Source organism: Rhyacophila brunnea, unplaced genomic scaffold (genome assembly GCF_057557595.1).
Source record: "Rhyacophila brunnea isolate RB1 unplaced genomic scaffold, BYU_Rbru_1.0 scaffold_4, whole genome shotgun sequence".
NCBI lineage: Eukaryota > Metazoa > Arthropoda > Insecta > Trichoptera > Rhyacophilidae > Rhyacophila > Rhyacophila brunnea.
The window spans coordinates 50,892,073-50,916,229 of record NW_028233068.1 but is presented as its reverse complement, the minus strand read 5'-3'; the positions used below and the strand labels follow the sequence as shown (position 1 = coordinate 50,916,229).

Below are 24,157 nucleotides of genomic sequence, written 5' to 3'. Positions count from 1 at the left end.
GACCTACACCACTCCGGAATTCGGGTGGACACGGAGAATTTTTTGACAGTTCCATTAGGGATTGGGTTTCTAAAAAAACCCGACATTAGTATTTCGAAATTTTTTAAGAGTTTTTTCTATAAAGGTGCTGGTGAATTACATTCTGATAATTTTTATTTTGGGGGGTGCCAGGGCCCCCTGCCCCCCCCCCCTGGGTGCGCCACTGCCCCCAGGTGTTTCTTCTCGATGTTTTGACCTTCGCCAATCAGGGGAAAATCTGGGTTAGGGCAGGTGCTATTGCACAAAACGTTGATTTTCTTAATAATTTAGTAACTATGGTCGCGGGTTAGCATAAATTTTACATAGTTTTTGGACGTGGACGCCTATTTTTTTTTACCATGTCCGACTCTAATAAAATCACATGTGCCTCCACAGAGTGGAGTTTTGTACGAGAAATGGATTTAGGCCGAGCTGCCGTCGTAGGCATGCATGCAGTGCTAAATAAAATAGTGCCGGGGCGTTGACTTTTTTTAAAATTTTAATCAGCATGCAATGAATCTATTTTGTGCAGCTAATTACCCGACGTGCAACATTGAAATTATAAAAGTAAAATTAGGAGGCAGAAAAAATATATCCTCCAAATTTGGTGGCATTAAGCTGTTGAAGGAGCGCCTACTTACGTAAGAAGTGCACATTTATTCAAAATTAATAAAGCGTCAATTACATTGAGCTTCTTTACGAGCTGTTTGTTGGCGAATTTAAAAGCGTGCGATTCAGCTACTGCGATTTGATGATTACACACAAAACTTTCCATTCGCTGAGAAGCCACAAGCCAGCGATTATTTTGACAGAACGTAGTTCGTTTTTTTTTACCGGGAGGTTGCTACTGCGCTCTACTGCGCAGACGCAGTAGGCCCACACGCCGGCGTGTAGCGTGTAAAGTTGACCGGCTTTCAACTTTTCTCGGTAGAGTGTTTACAACCTGCTTGTTAGCTTGTTCGATGATTACACTGGGCGACTTTACAGGCAGATTATAAATTCGCCAACAAACAGCTCGTAAAGAAGCTCAATGTAATTGACGCTTAAGAAGATAATTGGAAAAAAATAATTTCTATGGGATTCAACATGAAGTCCGTAAGTGAAAATACAAGCGTCTCAAAAAACTAAACAAATAATAAACTAAATAAGTAATTATGTAACTATTCAAATAAAATATATCCCCAATGACAATAACAACTTATCTAATATAACTATAGTACTAAGTAGGTATATAGGTATATCGATAAGGAAATCGTGATTTGTAAATAAATAATTATTTATGTTCACACTATGATGACTAGACAAATTCAAATGACCTATAAGTATGGGTAATACACACCCACGTTATCACAGTACAAAAAATAATGTAAAAAAAACCATAATGTACAAGTACCTACAAATATGCAGGTATTCGACGGCTGATGCAATCTATGATAGAGTTGAACATTAATTTTATTCCCTGCAGTCATATTATGCGGCAGTGATTCCAACTGTACAAAGGCGAAAAAATTATAATATTTCTGAAAACTAAGTACAGGACCATTTTTCGTCATGAATCCTTTAAAATTATAGTGTTTTTACCATATAAGGTTTATAGTAGGTATTTTACAATTTTCGCGGAATCAAGATTATAGCACGGTTAGCAACACTGCAACAGATACAGTACTATTATATTTTTTCTCTTCTCACAATGTACCTACAGTAAAGATATTGATAGTATGCAAAAATATAGATTAGGAAAAAGGTGTGAAATACGACACTGAAGGAAAATTTTCGAATATATCTAAGGAAGGCTAAAAAAGCTCTCTGATTTGAAGAGAACATGTTCGATTCGCTGATCGAAAAAGGGATAATATAATAGCTATTGTACGATTCCGATGACACCCGTGGAAAGTGAAAGTTGTTTTTACTGTACTTTTCATAAACTTATAGAGGTGTTCGCCAAGCAGAAACATCGTTAAATAGATCTTCTTTTTAATCGTGGCAAGTTTTTAGTGCACCCCTACCGAAAAAACCACCGGCTGCCACTGCTCACCTGTTGCCATGTGGTAAAAAATACAAACACCATGGAATAGCTGTACTTCCAAATTATTTTATAACAAATTTTGAAATAAATATTACTGAACGTCTGCACAACTAAAATGTAAGAAATAATTAATACAATACCTATTTTTGTCAATAATTTCAGCAGAGATGTGTCACTAAAATAACTCATCGGCCATAACACTGTAGGTAATTAATGTCGATAAATTGTTATTTTTGTTATCATTGTTGCACAATCGTTGTTATTTACCACTTTTTAAACATAATTTTGAAATTAAAATACATTTTGTTACCAAGCGTACCTACTAAGTATAATTATTATAGTAGGTATCTACGTAATGTAATAATATAGATATTATTTTGGTTCCACGAAAAAAATGTAAAATCAGTGGTTTAGCTACCCCATCGCAAATCTCAGCCCGATAGATATTAACAATATTATACCGATCACCAAATATATAAATTAAAAATAAAACGCAATGGAATTTTTTTTTTTGGGGGTGAAACTAAACAGAAGGTCTTGACACTATTTTTGAACGGAAAAAATCTGATTGATAAAAATATGTTTACAAAGCTTTGCAAGATATTTGCATAGGGTCTACAAACTAGGTACTACTTATTTTACGCGTTATTATACTATAATATTAAAGGATTTATTTCTACAAATAACCGTATACAGTAGGTTTTTTTTAGAAATACTATAATTTGTAGTCATTTTTCGTAAAATGTACTATAATTATTGTCTAAAAAAGTGTCAACACTTCTGAATTTATGCATGAGCCGTAGCCGGCTATGTTGCGCATGTCAGTGGAATATGCAATTGTGCAAAATTTACTGATGTTATGAATTAAAGCCAATTAAAACACATCCGTTAACGATCACAAACGTGGTTAAATTAGATTTGATTTGTCACTAGGCTCGTTTGACGCAATATGAGCGGAAATGGAAAACCAAAATTATGGCGACGCACAACACCAACAATCCAAACCACACGTGTATTACCATAAACTAATATTGTGTATTACGAATAGCTGTCAAACAGCTGAGCTGATCGCATAGTATTCAACCAATTTCGTATTGTGGTGTTACTGCACGTGGGTTGATTTTGTTTTGTTATTTTTTCAGTGTGGCCAACCGTACTACAATTATAGTATATTTTTGTACTATTAAGTAGGTTGTTATTTTTGTCCAAATATTATCTCAATACCTAGATAGGTAGGTATTCGTATAGAATTCCTATACTATACCTAATTTTCAAAAAAAAAAAATTGGCAATATTGTGAACTATTATCAATTTCCTATTTTTTTTTATAAGTACAGTAGCTTTTCAACTTATGCAATTTAGTTGTATTGTCATTAAACTAATAATACTACTAATATGACACGAATGTACCATTCCAACTCTGATATTTTTTACACAATAATTATGTCATAGCACAAACTAAACCTATCTTAAAATGTGATCTATTTCTCTCAAATCCTGTGAATAATAAAATAAATTCTTATAAATTTGTATCATGCACGGAAAAAAATCTTCACTGTCTCTTTGACATTAAATTCTGAACTAATTATCATACAAGCCTCCTTTTCACCTTAGCCTAGTCGCACACAGAAAATCATCTGAACTGGGATATGGTTATAAATCAATTACACCAGCAACGTTGCAACTCTCGACATGCTCACAGACATGTTGTAGTCGAGATGAGTTTCTATCTATGTGCTACTCAGCTTAGGGTTTGAACATACCAAGTTCCATTATCTGAAGCATCTAGTTTCAAAAGCCCCTAAAACGACTTTTGACAGTTCTGAGAAAAATGATAAAAAGTCATATCTATTGAATGCGTGAACTTTATGTATTTATTATTTGATTTATACACTATAAAGAGTATAATATTTAGTATCCTTTACTCACTTTTTGCATATTTTACTGAGAGAATATATTAAAAATCAAATGATTTTCATTTTAGGGGACTTTGAAACTCAACTACCGTTTTAGGGGCTTTTGAAATTAACATTTATGATTTTAGGGGGTTATGAAACTTACATTATAGCAATGGCGCATGAGGAAATTGCAAAAGGCGTCCTGTGGTTATATTTCTTGGAAATGTTGAATAAATATGTTTTGTACAAATTAAAAAAATATTTATTCAAAGTAGGTAACTAAAATTAACAATATAAATTATGTTAAAGATTTTACTATTGTATACATACATATTATATAATTAAAAATATTACAAATAATAATGAAATAGAACAGTAGTCTATACTTATAAATAAAAATGAATGTTTGTTTGTCCCGCATGCATTCCTATACCATTCATCCGATTACGATTATACTTTGGTGAGTTATTATGCGCACACCCGCGAAAGGTTTTTGAATTGTAAAAACTATATTCCTCTTCTTCTTCTTCATTCTATCTTATTTTATTTGTATGATTCCTATACCATTCATCCGATTGCGATGAAACTTACGTCAGTTGTTGTGCGCACACCCGTGAAGGTTTCTAAATAAGAAAAATCATCATCATCTTCTTCTTCATTCTATCTTCTTTTATTCGTATGGTTCCTATACCATTCATCCGATTGCGATGAAACTTTCGTCGGTTGTTGTGCGCACACTCACGAAGGTGTCTCAATTAGAAAAACCATCTTCTTCTTCTTCTATTAATATAACCATCTTCTTTTATTTGTATGGTTCCTATACCATTCATCCAATTGGGATGGTAACTTTCGTCAGTTGTTGTGCGCACACCCGTGAAGGTTTCTGAATTACTACAAATATCTTCTTCTATTCGTATGCGTTCCTATACCATTAATCCGATTGCGATGAAACTTTGATGAGTTGTTGTGCGCACGTCCGCGAAGGTTTCTGAATTAGTACAACCATCTTCTTTTTCTTCTTCTTCTATTCGTATGCATTGCTATACCATTCATCCTGTAATATTCCTGTATAACTGTAATTATTTTAAACACGTAATTTTATAATCAACAATAGGGACAGTATGACGAGACACCACTGTATTATTGGACAAATAACACGCAGAAATTGTCAATATTCACTTATCGTTTTTGGCGTTCGATATTAACTTCCCATGTTTCTTTTGTTTGTAAACACTTTTTTGACTCAATGGGCTTACGTTTCGACACATTAATCAGTTCAACATTCATTATAAATATTGAAAAATACTATTAACCTACAGAGCGATCAACACGAACTCACTTTAATTTTGTTCAGGCAGACATATTGAAATCCGTATCACATGACCATCAGAGCAGCCGCTGATTGGCTTATTCATTTTAGGGGGATTTGAAATTCACACGCCAACTGTTTTAGGGGGTTTTGAAATTAAGCCTAATTTTTGATAATAAATATTGACGGTTTTAGGCCTTTTTTGAAACGATAACTTTGGCCAACATATAATGGACAAAAACATATCTCTAAATATATATCTAACTCAAAATTTTAGGAAAACCGTTTTAGGGGCTTTTGAAACTAGGCGCTTCATCTCTCCCAAGCGTATTTGGCAGAGAAACGATGGGAGGGAAATGGGAAATTGTCGGATAGCTTACTCTTGTGTCTGTCCTGTCATGTTGGTTCTAAGAATTCCTTTTTCTTTCCTGCATTTTGTCTCAGGAAAAACAGTACTTAATAGCCAAATAATGTGCAATAATTATTGTATAAAGGTCGCATAAATTCCGATTTTGCTTGGTTATTTTCAATATGGTTCTGATTTTATTAGGTTTTCAATGAGGAATTTAGGTAGACCTATAGTCTTCTATTTGATATCAGTACCCAGGGCCGAATTTACCATAGGGCTGGGCTAAAAGGACTTTGGCTCTGGGCCCTAAAAATAATCTACAAAGAAACTTTAAGCACTTTTTTTAAAAATACATTTAAGACCCTGTCAGTACCCCTTATCCCCACCCCTACCTACCTATCTATAGTTATTTTTTTATGGAAAATATTGTATATAGGTACAATTTGCGGGATAAGTTTGATCTAGTGGATTGACCCAACGGTTTGGTGGAATGATTAAGATCTATTACTCGTAAAAAAAGGTTGTTTATATAACCTACACATTGTGCAGGCCATATTCGTCATTGAAACTAGAAAATTGTGTAACTCCAAAAACACTACTTTACAGGAGAGACAAAAAACATTATGGTTTCCTATACAAATAAATGGTTTTGGAGTGAAATCATCCATGATTTGACAATGTTACAATTTTTCTGGAATTACAAAATTTGCAAGATGGATATATATTATCAATGGCCACTAGATGGCATTCAAAGTCAATTTTAGATTAAAACGGAGTTACACAATTTTCTAGTTTCAACGACATTATGCTCCATTCAGGACTGAGCATGGTAATTTACTCTTTTTTTACTGTAAAATAAAATAGCAATATACGACGAAATATCAATTTATTATCAAGTCTGGACTTGACCACCATTATCAAGCTTAAAGATAAGAAATTAAAAAATAAAATTCACTTGTAGGTACATTATTATGACAGTAAAATGAAGTCAACTTGCTAAATATTTATGTTTTTCAATCCCAATATTATGTATGTTATTTTATTGTCTGACTTACTTTGTAATAATTGAGTTAACATTTACTTAGTTGAGTTGTTTTTCAGCCACATTATGAGTTATTTACACATTTAGATTCAAATAAAAGCATGTATTTAGTTTTTTGTGTAACTATTAATATTTATGACAGTTATGGAGTTAGAGTCAAATCGGAGTACACTGACTGCTAGCTCTTACTCGCATGCAAAATCCCCCATATGCATGGCGCATCTACACATTTTCTCATCTTCAAATCATCCCTGCGATGATCACCTGGCGTGAGATTTTCAGCTACTTGATGCAAAGTCTTGTCTTGTGCTGCTTAGCTTTTCCTCGTATGAGTTATTCATCCTAATATAATAATTGTAAATGGCAATAAATTTTACCTCGTTAGCCAATCACCAGTTGTTCCGTTACATTTTCTTAGCCAAGTTTACACTGATAGCAATGAATCCCCTGCATTTTATGGTTACATGTAAGCTGTACGTAAAGCATGTCACTGTGAGCTTTCTTATCGGCTTATCTTACTATACGGTCTCCAATTTTATTAGATTTAATATGAACATTAATGCAATTTCCATAGCTGATTTTGCAAAATTCATGAATTCAAGAATGAAACCTAACCTAACCTAACAAATAATCCAGTATATCGGCTATTTTCAAAATTTGTTTGCTACTGGCTTCCTGTAAAGTGTAAACCGACAAGAAGCGTGTTTTATTTAGATATGAATTTTATGTCAGTACTATACAACCCAAAGAGGTTGGACGGTCTTTAATATACAACCATATATTTCCGATACAACATTTCACGGTGAAGTGTGATACGGCGAACTGCATCCGTACATGTTTCGGAACACGGCATTTTATAGAATGCCTATCGAAACAATAAATGGTTATCAAAATAACTACCTACATTTTCAACAGCAGAGCTGCTTCTTTTATCTGAATATAATATGTAACAGTCCCCATAGAAAACCCTCCTTCTGCCTCTGCAGCATTAACTGCAACAATACTGGTGTGTTTTTAGCTTTTTATACAGGTCTTGGAATCCCGTGATCATGTCAATTTCTAAGAACATTTTGTTGTGAGAAACATAACCTAATGTCGATTTCACAATGAAATAATTTATTGAATTTGTACAATTTTTCTCAGCAGTTTTCCAAGAGATATCAACTTGGTCAATAAAACAAGAACCTGACTCATTGCATGTTTACAACCTCGTCAAGATTGTCACTGTTATGCACATTAGTGCATGATAAATTCATTTAATTTTAATGATCGCAAATTCATCAACCTGATTTTAATATTTTTAATGGTTGGGTTTGACGAAGAATACTTTCATAAATTTGATATTCAGTGAAATCAATTATTTAGAATCTTTAAAGGTGTTGAGATTTATCGCAAAATCAATTTTCTTTCTAAACACTATCTTTAAGGATTAAATAATAGAGGTTTTGTTAGTAATTTTATGATAACAGACTCTTAAGAAAAATATTTAATTTGTACAATTTTTCTCAGCAGTTTTCCAAGAGATATCAACTTGGTCAATAAAACAAGAACCTGACTCATTGCATGTTTACAACCTCGTCAAGATTGTCACTGTTATGCACATTAGTGCATGATAAATTCATTTAATTTTAATGATCGCAAATTCATCAACCTGATTTTAATATTTTTAATGGTTGGGTTTGACGAAGAATACTTTCATAAATTTGATATTCAGTGAAATCAATTATTTAGAATCTTTAAAGGTGTTGAGATTTATCGCAAAATCAATTTTCTTTCTAAACACTATCTTTAAGGATTAAATAATAGAGGTTTTGTTAGTAATTTTATGATAACAGACTCTTAAGAAAAATATTTAATTTGTAGAAACATCATAAAGGCTTTGAAGGATTAATTAACTTAATTAAAAACTTAGAGACTGGTTTTCCCGAAACATGTGAATCCTGTGTCCTACAACTGCAATAAACATTTCTTTGGGATCAGTCAATCTTTTTAAATTTGAGTGTAATTATAGTGTAAATGAAAAGACCATTAAATTTTTCAGAGCAAATATATTTTCATAATATATTTAGATGTACATGGGGTCGACATTATATAAAAAAAGAGTATAATATAGAATAATAATTACAATTCTTCGTCATCGCACTTAAAATATAAAATAAGTAACTAAGTTTTTAGTCGTAAAATTAAAATTTAAAAAAAAAATGGCAACCATACAGAAAGGAAAAATAATTTCACTCGGCATACAACATAAAATAAAAACCATTCACGATTGTTAATTTCAAACCTATAATAATTATAAGATTAATTAAATACATTTCACATACCATTTTATTGTAAATATTTATAATAATTTTATATTATACTAAATTTCATATTTTAGTGTCTAATTTTGCTTAAAACAATATATTGGACGATACAATTGAATGAAGTATAGGCCGAAATATTCAATGACATTCCTCGTAATAATAATATAGACATATTTACAATACATAATTAAATACATATTATATTCAAAACAGAAATCCAGTTTGGTTTTAAAATAAAATAAAGCAATTGAGGATGAAATAAATGTATTTATTCCTTGTACAATCATTTATTTATTATGGTTAGAATTAAACATATTTTCGTGTTGTATTCTTTTGTTTAAGTACAGGAAACACATTACGTTTATTTTTTATCAAAGATAAAGTCGACAGTATTTATTCAATTATGACTGAGTAAAAACTGTGTCAATTAAATATTTGTTTAGATAATTCAATTAAATGGTAGACAAGCTAATTAAACAAACGGCAAGCATAAAAATGATAGGCAATTGAGTAAAAACGGACGATTCTAAAATATTAATGAAATTCGTATCTTACGCTTCAATAATGGTCAGAAAATGGCTGCTTATTTGATTTAAAACAAATCTATATCACAGAATTTTAAACTATACTGAAAAGGAGCCATATCTGATAATAATGAAACATCAGAATTGATGAAAATATTATCATTTTATTTTATTTTGTCAAGAAACTTAGGAATGTGAATGTTATTTGTATAAATTAATGAATCTATTTTATGATTTTTTTCAAATACCTGTTGAATATTCAAAACCAAACAGAACTGGGCGGACTTACCAATACATTTGAAAAACACTCATTATAAATAGAGAGTAATAATTTGTCATGTTGTTACATAGTAATTAGTGAAAATTAAATTACAGAACTAAATAGTTTTGTTTTTTATACAAGGGTGTTAAGAATAATTAATATACAAACATGATTTCAATCAAACATAGTGATAGAGTTCATCCACAGAAATCACATAAATAAATAAATATACATATATATTTGACTTCTTGTTGCAGAAAAAAATGTAACTGAAAATAATGCAAATGATTAAAGAAATTCATAGGAACAACAAATATTTTATCAAACTATTTGTATTGCTAACACAGTAAATTATTATAAAAATATAGATTTTAAAATAGGAATAATAAATGCAATCAATAAATGAAATTAAAAAACATGTTAAATATAATGAGAAACATATAAAAATAACGAAAATATTCATTAATTGATACAATTGAAATGTCTTATAAAATACAAATGCAATAAAATTAAATGCATGCAATAATGGATGGCTTTTTTAAGCGGGGTACTCATTATCGAGCCGTAACTGTAACCGTTTCAGATACAACAATCAGTATGGACACCTAATAATTAATTCGCGAGCCTGACATGAGCAGCTCGAGCTGCTCTCGCAGTGACCAGTCGTTCGTCAGTTTCTGCCGCGAATCAAAGAGAGGCTCGCAGTCGCTCGTCGACGTTGAGTGTGATACCCGTTGCTCGCCGCGAACAATGAAATTACTTCTATAGTGTTGTTGTACATCTTTTACGTGAACATGGATACTGGAATGAGAGGAAATGCCTACTTTTAATTGATGTTTACAGTGCTATGGGAGCCGGTAGCCAAATATCTTAAGGTTATAGCTAATCTATCTAGCACTGATATATATGCTCCTCGAATTTTATGTTTTTTCTCTCAATCTTAGGTCCCATCAAATTAATTACATACCTACTCAAATTCTGTAGGACTCATTCGTGTGAAATTCTTGTAATGACCACTGATGTCTTGATATTTCAAAACAGTAAGTAAAGAAGAACTGCTTCTTCTTTCATACTTGTCATGATTCCACCAACGTCGTCGACAACGTTTGTCTTTATCGAGTAAAAAGTCTAAAAAAATATACGCTGCACTGGCTATCAATTTGTCTGACATGATTCAGCTCAGAACGAACACTGCGGATACGGCGGCTCGCCATCGGTTACATGGAAATCATTGACGTCGCGTCCACACCTAGAGTTGGTTACAGTATCTGCAACGGTCACAGTTATGGCTCGCTAATGAAAACTCGGCTTTAAATTATGCAATCAGTTTCCAGTGTAAGCAATATATTACGTTGTTTCCATTACAATAATAAACATATATTTTTTCCTAGATTCTTAGTAGGCGATGTTCATATTATGCTGATATCATGGTTACATGTAAACTATGTGAACTTGCCATCACTTCTTTCATGTTGATACGTGAATATTTACAGATGTTGCAATTGAAAAAACAGATAATAAAATGGTTTCATGTAATAGTTTCGACAAAAAAGTTACAATTTAGTCTCATGTAATGATTCTAAAGTAAATCAAAAGTGTGTCGTAATTACAAAACCAAACAAAAGCACCAAACTCTGATCGATTAATTAATATTTTGTTTTGTAAGTCTAGATCTCTTATAATTTTAAAAAAGTCATCGGCTATCCTCCATTTTAATAATATTACGATGCAATACACAGTTACCAACAATAATTTTCAGAGTATTTATATATTACATTTATATTGTTATAGTATTATATAATATTAATAAGTTGCTGAAAATATCTGGGACAATGTGAAGTTAATGATCCGCATTACTATTACAAAATAAACAAATTTCATCCAAGTACACAGACACATATATTTTGTATGGCATTAAATCGGTAGAAGAGATTATAAATAGGTCCCTACGATATGTTACCATATGTTACACTTCGGACTTTGAATATATATAATTGGAATTGGATGTATTATATAAAATAATTCTTCTTTCAGAGAGTTAATAAAATAAGTGCCTAAATGATGTATAAATGATAAGAAAACACATTCATTTTGCCACAGATATTTTCAAATTGTGTGTAGATACAATATTTTAAATAATCCAAAGTGCTAGCTATCGATAAACATTTAGAAATCCATTTAATCTAGAATGTTCAATTTTTTGTAAAATATCTATTTTGTCATCGAATTACATCTCTTCACAATATTAATCATATCAATATAATATTTATATATTTTTTATAATTATATAAATCCATATATTGTATATAAAATGTAACATTATTTCCATCATAAGAATAAGTTTTTTTTTTAAATTCCAGTCACAGGCAAATGACATTATTTATATGGCTCAGAAAGCAAAGAGAATCTAAATAAACCAACCAAATTAGGTGAAAAAAAAATTTACCTATAAAGAAAATTTGTATCATGAACAGTTAAACACATTCATAGTTACACTACATGAAGTAGTTTTGTACGCAAAATTATATCTTTAAGAACATTTATTACTGAATGAGGAAACAATTTTAATTGTTATAAAAAGATATAAAATACCTGTATATTTACTGTGCCTTGATTTTGTAAAAGTATACAAAACGTATAGAAACTAGTTAGCGTAAAATATAGAACAGGACTTTTCACTTTTATTATTTTACAGATTAAAGTTGAAGCAATCAAGAAAATAACCTCAATGATAATATAATTCGATCTGTTTTTTACCTGAACATGTGACGGGTTATCCGGACAACAACAATGCATTCTTATTGAACTCGTGAGTGCCATTTTCTAACATACCTACTACAATTTTTTTTATCATATAATAAACATCGTCTATTCTAAACTGACAATTTCATTATTCTATCTAAATGTGTACCATATAATTCAATATATTTTCGTTATTATTATAAATATATTTCTCATTAAAACTATGGCGGCATATATGCGTATATTCCATACATAACATGGGTGCAAGAGTCAATGCATACGTATAGTGTACTTCTCACAAGTTGAATGAGGAAGTCTGAATTCAAACAAAACTATTAGGTATCTATCGATTCATGGAACACATAAATTAGATTTGAATGATATTGTAAAATATGTTATATATCTAAATATTCCAAAGTATTTTTCATATCTACACAAAATGATTCATTCAACCTTTGAGGAACACAAATAAGTATGCATTTCTACACTGACGTAAGTGAAATATATTGAGATATATATTTTACATTCATATTATGTATATATATATATATTTTGTGATTTTTAAATTATTTAGTATGTATATTATATTAATATATCAACAGGCCATATCGTTAGGCAATACTATACACAGTGATCATCATATTTTTAGCACATTATTTCAATTCAAACAGCAACAATCGATATTATCAAAATTGAAATGCATAAGACTGTTCAGATTAGTATGTAATTGTACTAAGTTTGTCTCAACATCTATTGTACATTTCGAGGGATTTTTGTATTTAACATACTTATTTGAAAGCTACATAGAATATTTGAAGATTTGTAAACAGTATAAATAGGTACAATTATAGAAAACATTTCAGTAGTTAATCATATCTACACACGGTGATTTTATATTACAAGATACTTTCCATATTTTTGTAGGTATTTTCTACACTCATAATCCCAGGTAGTTAACGGAATAGAAAAGATTTCATTTATGCAAAGCGAAAAAAAATTTAATAAGAAACAAAAATAGATTCAAAAAGATTTTATTCCGAATAATTCATTTGGCATTGAAATGGAAACATATAAAAATTGAGATTATTTAAATAAATCCATAAGATTTGAAATTCTGAAACATTGATAAGATTTTTAATATAAGCTATTTAAAAAAATAATATATGACAGTACTTATAACTGCTATAATGTTATATTATCATTCTTTTGCTGAATTTAAAACTAAAACAAATTATAATTAAAATGGTAGCCATTGTGAGAAATCATATTATATTATCATCTATTGCACACTAAATGGTAATAATTATTTATGTAAACAAAATGCAAATTCAGTCCATTGTTTTAAGAATGAATTGAAGTAAGTGTATCTATGTACTAGCTACCTAATATATTAATTAAGTGAGATCTGCGTTGAGTAAACTTTATGATGGCAAATACTTCAAACAAACATTTTACGGAATAAAAGCATATTGGAAAATTAGTGAATATTAAAAAAGACAATGTACGCTTGCTTTGCAAGCTACAGACCCGTTTCATTAAAATCGGATTAAATGATATTTCTGTTTATTCACAATCTCAAATAGATTAATTTGTACGACTTGTCAGTCAAATGCCTTAAAATGTATATTTCGAATGTAATTAATTATTAAACAGTTAAATAAAATTGTCATTCTTGAGATTATAGGAAATTCTTTTTGTCTGCAAATTATCGCTAAAGATTCAATTCAATATAAAAAATAAATGCTTTTAATATTTCATAAGTAATACGTTATTCCAGAGAATTTGCTTAAATAAAAGTCCCTGTTTCAAAAAAAGATCAGATATTATCCGTAAATATACTCACTATAAAACTATTACAAAATGCAAGATATCATCAAATCGCACACATATTTATTCACACCTTGGCGATAGGTAGTAGTTGCGGACAATAATATTTATATAATACGTCCAACTTTTCTTAAAAAAATAAATTCAATGATGCCAAACAATGGTAAATAATACAACCATAGTGTATTTTCTTTGTCTCAGTTGTTAACTGTACAATTTTGTTCAGAAAAGAAATTGCAACATGAAAAACATATTTCAAAAAGCACACTTTCATGTGATTATAAAAACAATAATTTCTGTCTTGAAAAGCAAAGAGTGCAATCCATAAAAATATAACATAGAATCGATAGCAATCAATATTTATGAGAAACTTGTAAGAAAGGTACATACAGTACTTAGTTATGCAAGCTTCTAATAGAAAGTTTATTAATTTGCGGATGACATAAATAAAACAATTCACATACATTCCACAGTTTGGAATGAAAGACAGAGCATTTATTGGGGAGTTTGAAATTATATCACTACAGACTTGTCGAAACTACAACAAAATTAGTCAGAATGTCAAAAATCAGAAAAAGTGCTCATTAAAGAGTCATGCTTACAATTTCCTTTCTATTGAGACGACTCAGTTAATTTTATTGGCAATTATCATTGATTGACGAAAATCATTAAGTCCTATCGTATCACGCACATAGAACGATATATAATACAAAACACCACATAAAGTCCACATTAGAAGTGATATGACATCACATATACATATTATATCACTAGCATTTTAATCAAATATACACCATAAACTATAAAATACATACGTATTTTGGCCAGCACTAGATAATAATAATTGTCATTATAAATTTGCATAGCATTTAAAAGAATATCCCGTCAGAGTTATCTGATCAAAGGTAGTATCACACAAGCACCAAAGTAGTTCAACGTTAATTTTATTTAAAGCTGAACAACTTTCACAAGAGTATAGTAGAATTCACTTCACTTAACCCTTTGACAGACGCAATTATAACTTAATTATAATAGATACTTATACAATTTCGACGCAGACCCGTAGCCCGGCGCAAAGGGTTAATGAAACACAGCAATCGGAAAATGCCTTAAAATGATCTATTCAATATTCTGGCAAATGTAAACACCGAGGAGTACATAAATACACAGGTATACATTTAAATAGAAACAAAATATATGAATAGAGTAAAATATCATCAAAGCTATCGGGCTGTGAGATGAACGCAATGAACCATGGCTATAACTGAGGTAATGGAAGTCAATTAATTACCTAGCGGTTCTGTCTGATGTTGCCCGAATAGAAGCATGATTTTTACACAGGAACTGAATGAATATGAGCTGTGGATGCTGAACGACTGTCCAATATAAAATCCGAGGCGAACCGATTCTCAAAAGAATCAATCGGTCGCGAGATCCGGATGGAGATGCTTAAAAATAGTAATACTTAAATGCTGCGTCTCCGACTACACTAGATCTTCATCAGAGTAGTCAGCTTCGTATCAGAAATCCAGCTCTCCATAGCTGGAGGAGAGCGAGGATCAAGTCTGGGTGTCTTCCAACGGCCTGAACCGGACGAAGCCGTCTTGTGCGACGAGCATGCTTCCGTTGCCCCGTTCGTCGCTCTCCGCCACATGCTCCGGATTCAAATAGGATCCTTGACTCGGACCTCCGATGGCGGACGTAAACGTCCTATCGTTGTTGGGATTCTCGGAAAAACCATATAGGTCAGTGGACTTGGGCCGGGCGTCTTGGCCATTGAAGACATGGCCACCGTTTTTACCCCGCTTTTGCGAACCACTCGAATTGACCATGGAGGTGGTCGGCGAATTGTTTCTACCCCTGCGCTGTGACTCCCTCACATTATTGACTCCCGGCATCATCATTGCGTTAGGATCATAATAATTTCTCATCGGATTCAACGTCTGGATTCCTGACATGTGAAATGAACCGTTGTCGGAAGGGTAACCAAACTCGCTGGCTTCCGTCACATGCGGATGATGATAATGGTGGGCGTTAGGATCGTATCCCATTGTTCCAAGAGTCATACAGTTCTGCTGATTTTTCTGGGATTGTTTATTTCTGTGTTTCTTTCGAGGATTACTCAAATTGTGTCCGGAATTATTTCTGGACGAAAGACGATCGAACGATAGATGCTTGAAATTGTTAGAACCGCGCACGGATCCGCCATTGTACTGACTGTTATTTTTATGATTAATGTCTCGAACAAAATCTGAATTGCTTCCGTATTGGATAACATTATATTCGTGATCTATCGGATCACCATTGCTATCTAAGTTCTGTATCGGAGGTTCGCAATTTGAATAGTGCTCATCGGATGCTGAAATATTATCCATATATCCTTGCATGTTCGAATTGACTGCGCCTTGATTGTGGCCCTTCATTAAATGGTTCGTGACCCCTTGACTGGAGGTGGCATTGCTGGATTCAGTGGAGCTACTGTGGGCGGCGTTGGCTATTGAAGAATGTCCTGAATAATTTTCAGCGATAGAGTTGTTATCGCAATTGACTCCGAGAGAATTTATTTGAAAACGTTGCGCTTCGAATCCAGAAGCGAAGCATTGATCCGGAACCCCTTGCAGATGAGGTCCCAGTACCCCCCCTGCATCATAAATAGGTTTCCCAGTCCTCAAAGTATATGTGTGAAGATTAGTGTTTGTGCTGCATATGGCCGGATAGTCAGTTTCAATCTGCTCATTGCTGGAGCTGGCGGTACATGGGAACAAGCCCAGTCCGGATATCTTGTGGCCGTCGCTTTTCTCATGCTGTAAGCTGGCAACGACACCGACTTTAAGGCTGATCACCCAAGATATTAAAACCACAATACTGACTTCGATGAATCGCAAAGAAAATTGATATCCCCACTGTAGCCAGTTAAATTTCGTCATATTCACTTGAATATTGATTCCGAATATTCCATAAATTTGCAAGACTGCCAGAAGAATGAACAGTAGAGCGGTCGCTAAATTGATATGAATCGCCTGGTATAGATTTTGAAAACCATGGATATAAGTGTGGGATTTCTTCTGAAGAACTTTCTTCAACGCCCTGTATACGTACAGGTACAATAGTCCAAGAGTCAGGCAGATCAGGACGTAAACGACCTGGCACACGAGTCCCAAGATTCTTTTCTCTACATTATCTAGATTTTTGTAAACAGAGTTTGTGTTCTCGATAGCATGCAGCATGATGCAGAAGATAACATGCAGCAGTCCACCAACTATTATCGTTCTCGGACGAACTATATATGAATAACAGCTGTTCTTGAAATTAATACTGTTGATCAGGAGGAACAGAATGGTGGTGGAGAATGCGATGCTTAAAAATATCTCAGGAATATGAAGTAAAATTTCACTCAAATACATGGGAAGAGAGTTGTTAATGTTATATGGATCGTAGCACATGTAAAAGATCCTCATGAGGCATACGAGAACGAGTATCAGATGTAAAATGATGAAGTAGTTCTGGGTGAAGAGATGAGAGAACTTATTGTAGCAAATGATCTTGAATATTGAAAAGACAGCTAAGACTGTGAACATCGCCGTTGCGAGGTAAATGTGAACGTCCCACATCACGGGCCAAGTAGATGAAGTACTATTTTGTTGGCGATGAGAAACAGAGTTACCGCCTTTGGTGGGCTTCGACTGAACTTTGCCATCGTTATTGACATTGGCCAGATTATGAAAGCGTTCAGTGGATACTTCCAAATCTTTCAAAACAAATGTAGACTGTGTTGCCGCATTACCGTGATGTGCATTTAATTTATCTCCGGGGTCCACAATATCAGTGTTCTTATTTGTAGCATATTGAAGATTTCTTCTAGTATTAGATTCTCCATTGGATTCAGTCAAGAGCGGCCTATCGAGATTGCCCATATCCGGATCCATGACGGGGAGAGCGGAACCTTCGGTGGAAGAATCCTTATCTCCGACAGTCCTTTCGATGCCCTGTCCCCTATTTGCATTCCTCACTCCGGCTCCGACATCTGCAGTCCTGTTCCGAGGCGCCACTTCAGCTCTAGGTCCCACATTATCGGGACCTTGGCTTGGCGGTTTTGCGGTGACCGTCCGCAGCAAGATATCAGGGATGACTTCTTTGCGACCGTTGGAGCCTGACAGAATTCTAGAGATGGTGGGTATGTTGAGGGAGTTGGGCACAAAGTCAGTGAAGTTCGCCTGCTCCGGTGAGCTGATGGAGCCTTGCGATCTCAGATCGTCTATTGAAAGACCTGTTGAATCTAGACTGCCGTCACTGTTCACCTGAAATTATGATAAAAAAACTAATTAAAATTCAGTTCTCTGGGAACGAATTTAGTTTATCTTGTACCTATCAATTTTAAACTTTAATATTATCGAACATATATAATTTTGAAAACACTCATGAGAAAATATAGCCAATAGAAACGGCCACCCGGCAGGAATCGAACTTGCGTCTCTTGGATATCGCGCCCTGTGCATTACCACTATGATACGACTGCCATGCTTAAGGTGACGCATCAGTGAAACGCCAAATAATTTCTAACTGTAGGCGCGACGAAATTTTGGACTCGCTGCCATTCACTGAGAGAATCTCGAGCCAGAAGCACGTCACTTTGCTGCGTGATGGCGACGGGTCAATTAATTCTAAAATCGTGTAAAGATGACTAAAAACGTTACCCATTTACTTTAAAAAGAAAACATGTCAATGAATATATTATTATTGTTACTAATAGAACAATAAACAGAACATAAAATGAACGTATGTTGGATTTATATGAAAAATAATATTTCGTTTGACAGGTGTCATTTGCACCCGCGACCCGCAGTCCCCGCATCGCCTAGCAACGATCTTTTTAGACCGTGCCTCAACTAATGCATGGCCTTAATTGCGTCAATAATTAGAATGGCACATTCTTAAAATCTTGTAAATTATTCGTTGAATAAAAGAAATAGTTAATTCAATATCATCATAAAATTTTTCATTGGAATAATCTGCCTAAGTTTTGTAATAATTTTATTGAACTGTCTGATTAGTAAATTATCATCTTCCACACTATAGATAATAATATAATATATAAGTGAATACAATGAATTACCTTGTGGCTAGGGGTATTCAAAGCTTTTTTCTTCAAGTGAGGATCACCAGGGATAGGAGGTGACGGCACTTGAGGAGATGTAGCCTCCTAGAAATAATAAAGAATATTTAAAACATCTGCATAATATATACCAACATCTATAGAACTAAGACTAATAGTGAATGGATCAAAGTTACCATTTTTGATGAAGATGGACCTTAATATTGTATGAAAGTTAAACTGAAATAAGATCACAAATAAATTAGCTTCTCATTCCGCGTTGCAGATACATTTGCAACAAGCTTCACACATTATGTACTGAGATTTATTTGTCAGAACCGTAGTGAGATAAAAAAAAGTTTTGGATATTAATGTTACAAGCCGAAAAGATGCTTTTTTTAAATAATTAACCAACCTTATTTACATAAACAATCACATAAAATCATTTGCAGTATGTGAGTAACTGACCAAACCATGCCACCACATATTGTTTATTAGAGAAAAAAAATTATCAACCCAAGTATGTTGAAATATCCCTTTTGCTGTCAGATGGGGCTTTCTAAGGGTTCAAAACCAAAATCGCTGAAGAGTGTTTTAATTTGAAGCATTGGTGGCATTTTTGAATGCAACCAATAACAAATTTCTTTGTAACTCTTCAGAATTTGTATGAGAATTATTAAATCAAGGGCTCCTTTTCAGCTTCACTTTTATACATTTAGATGTCATCCCCACAAAAGAAGGTTTTTTTCAACAACTTTTGATTTTTGACTTTTGACCTGTCCACCCATTCAAAATGGATCTTTAAAATCAAATACGAAGACATTAAAAGAGTATGGACCTTTCAGCTGCAGTTCTGTGCCATCTATTTCAAATAATTATAATCAAAGTAGATATTATCTGACATCCAGTTTATTTTCATTGTAATATTCTATATTATTGATGTACCTGTCCAGCCCTGATGGGAATCCTTTCGTGACCTGGCACAAGTGATGGAGGCGGAATCGGCCTTCTGTTTAGGTAACCTCCACCCTCAGCATTTGTCCCTGAAAATGAATAGCCATACAATTATGTTACAGTTCAATCAAGAAAGTTTAACAGAAAAATTAAATTCGTATAAGTCTAATTATCTTGTTATTTCATAAAAACAAAAAGACCACTGTACAAATATTGACTATTTTGATCGCATATAAAATATTACATGTTTCATTTATTTCATGACTTGGAGAGCGAGACAATGATCTGATACAAATGCAGTGCGTTAATCATAAATACTAACAATATTCTGGTATTAATTTGATATTTAAAAGACTCTTTAAAGAGGTATATTAAAAAAATAGTTAAAGATTTACCTCGAAGTGTTGGCTTATCAGCAAATGGGTTAAGGTACTCTGGGGGCAGTGGAGGAGTGAAGAAAGCACGGGGTGGAGGGGCGTACGAAGGTGGAGCACCAGCTCCAGCAAGTATCGCCGCACCATGATGTGCCGGAGGTCTGGAAACAATAATTAATTCTCATTAGTCACAAAGTCAAAATTATACAGCCATGGTATGATAATGTGCAAGAATGGAAAAGTGAGGTTAAAAGCTATGTCTGGAAGGTGTTTAGAAAGTAATAGTATATTTCCAATGAAAATCAGCCTCTTCCATAAGTTGTACAAAATAAATATTGAAACTTCTTCCAGATGGAGCCTTCCGTGGTGTACCAATAAAAATCGCTGAAGCAAGTGCCATTTGTATGCAATAAATATCGAACAGAGTTTTCACATGAATTTGTATAAAAGTTAGAGGTCCCAGATATAATTTTTTGCCTCATTTTCATATGCTTAAGACTTCATATGTATAGAAGAAGGTTATCTTCAACATTTTTAGTTTATATTGATATGTTTTATACCTTTTAGAGTAACAGGATTTATGGGAAATATCTAACGCCTAATACAAGAAATATTACGAGAAGTTGTTGAGAAATTTTGAATAATCTAATAATTAGTAAATTACCACCTCAAAAAAATTAAATATCTAATAATTATGATGAAGTAATTTGACATATAATCTGCAAATGAGTACATGATAAATAATGTAGAATCTCTGCTCTAAAACTATATTTCCAGAAGTCCGAGTCCTGTCCCGTTCGGGATTTAAGGCGAGCCCTAAAAAGTGTATCAAACCGAGACACAACTCCGGCAGCAAGTGTAGCAAGTCTTGCTAACCAACTAAGAAACTTAGTCGGTTGTGCTAAATCCAATCTACCACCCGAGTGATAGAGCACTCTTCCTAACTCCATTCAAACTTCCTGCTGTGTACATACTATGGGGTGTGCAGAGAAGTCACACATGGCTATTAACGAAAGGGTAAAGATAAACGCAAAATTAAAAAAAATAGTTCAGTTTATAAAGTTATAATTATTACACATAAAGAGAAAACGATTTGATTATTCGTAGTCCTAATGGGTGTTTTATTATAAATGTTTTGTTAATCATTAAAATTTGCAGGAATTTTTCCAATACAAAAAATATATGTATGATTATGTTGTGTAGTACTGTACTGTAGTATGAAGATTTTATTTATCGACTTGTTGAGTTTTATTTGCCGTCATAATAATATAACCATGCTACGAGTATGAAAATACGACTGTAAATGTGAACAGAGGAGCGAAAAAACGTTTTCGTATGTATGTATATTGTAAAAAGATGTCTACATTTTGAGAAGTAAATTGAAAATAGATAAATAAATATAACCGTTTCAAAAAAAATCAGCGTTTATTAGTGTATTGGTGGCTTGGGATTTTTTGACTTTGTTCGTTTCTCGAAATTCAATAATTTGTCGAATTGGATAAAATCTTTTTTCTCGAGAAATCGAGATTGATTTTGGTCCAAAATTTTCCGCCGGCTAATTTCGTTTAATTCGTTTAAAATCAAATTTGACTCTTTAGGCGTTTTCTTACCAAAAATAATCATCGGCGAATTACAAAACACCTAATTCGGATGAAAGTCAAGGGCTTTTTTTGCTTTTCATGCCCCAAGGCAGAAAGATACCCAACACTTCTTTACCACCTACTTCCCCCCAAGAACCCCCAAGTTTGAAGAAAATTTACAACCTCTAGTGGTAATTCATGATACTGTATGAAATGTTGTTTTAACCACAAAGAAAATAGTGTTTTATGACATGTGTTTCGCTCACATGGCGAGCTTTATCAATGGTAATATGTTCATATATTTTAAATGGTGAAAACCAAATGATACACATTTCACATTATTTATTAATGTAGAGAGTAGAATGCAGAAGTATAATATAACTGCAATAATTAATTATAAGCGTATTTCGTAATTATCCAGATTAAATCTACGCTTAATCCGTCCAATCTGGAATCTGATGTATTTTCGAATATTAAACATTGAACGAATATTAGAAAATAATTATTCGAGCTTAGTCACTAATCCTACCAATTTCTCAATCCACCGGATGGACCGCCACTGAATCTTAAAACCGTGCCGTGATTATCTGCCGTGGCTTTGGCTTACCAAGAAGTACTGAGTAAATTCATTTTTTCTTTATTTCGTTTTTTTTATATTATAAAACTGGTTTCAATTCCGCGGTGAGTCCGTCGCTAAGGCAGCCAGGGTTCGGAGGAGGGGGCTGTGCATTCAGTCCGGAAGATGCATTGCCGAGAATACATTACAGATAGGGAAATCCGACTTCTTTTCTCGGATATCCGGGGAAGATTGCGATCGATTTACTCGTACGGAGTATAGTAGCTACCAGCCAGCAACCCGCTATCTCGTACGTAATGCGGTGGTTGAGATACAAGCATGCATCTAATCCCGAAACTCGCGCCAGACAGTTTCCGAATGCATATAGAAGTGGATATAGATATCGTTGTTGGGTTGAATTCAATTGCATTGAAAATTGAAAATGTATTCGCTGTGGATGTCGATAATCCGAAGTTTTAATAAAACCGTATTCTAAATCAAAATGAATCATAAAATAATATTGCCTATATATTTATATTATAATTATCTATTAACATTATTTCCCATTTATGAAATTTAATTTTTGTAATTTAGAAGAACCATGCAACACAATCTGTTATGTGGTTGGATTATTTTTTTCACCTAAGACACCTTCTCAGTATTAAGGTGACGCATCAGTGAAACGCCAAATAATGTTCAACTGTACGCGCGACGAAAATTTGTACTTGCTTCGCATTCATTGAGAGAACGTGGAGTCGGACGCACGTCACTTTGCTGCGTGATGGCGACGGGCCAATTAATTCTAAAATCGTGTAAAGATGAATAAAAACTTTACCCATTTACTTTAAAAAGCAAACATGTCAATGAATATATTATTATTGATACTAATAGAATAATAAACAGAACATAAAATGGACGTATGTTGGATTTATATGAGAAATAATATTTCGTTTGACAGGCGTCATTTTCACCCGCGACCCGCAATCCGCACATCGCCTAGCAACGATCTTTTTAGACCGTGCCTCAACTAATGCATGGCCTTAAGATATCGATCATAAAACAGAAAGGCGTAAGATTTATGCAAGGTTTGGGTCACTGAAATATTCCTCCAAAGGAGTGTGTCATTCTTTAACCAAATACATAGCCTGAAGTGACAATGATAGTTTAGAATGGCTTGTCCTTATCGATGGTCGATGCGGAAGAAGAAGATCGGTATTCCATGTTACGATCAAGTGAAGGACGCTACGGACATTTCACACAGCCCGTAGGGATCACTGAAGGATAACTATGACATTTAG

The 24,157-nt window shown here is 33.2% G+C and overlaps 1 protein-coding gene across 1 annotated transcript in view; it reads right to left on the bottom strand.

Annotated features, from left to right (window-relative positions):
• Positions 1-14,156: 14,156 nt before the first annotated feature.
• LOC147067489 (uncharacterized) overlaps positions 14,157-24,157 on the bottom strand; it is a 381,851-nt gene continuing 371,850 nt past the window's right edge. Inside the window, exons 3-6 of the mRNA XM_085953861.1 lie at positions 20,745-20,884; positions 20,341-20,438; positions 19,417-19,503; positions 14,157-18,601 (exon numbers count right to left, since the gene is read on the bottom strand). Coding sequence (XP_085809987.1) covers positions 15,863-18,601; positions 19,417-19,503; positions 20,341-20,438; positions 20,745-20,884 — 3,064 coding nt within the window. The 3' untranslated portion in view covers positions 14,157-15,862. The remainder of the gene's footprint in view (positions 18,602-19,416; positions 19,504-20,340; positions 20,439-20,744; positions 20,885-24,157) is intronic.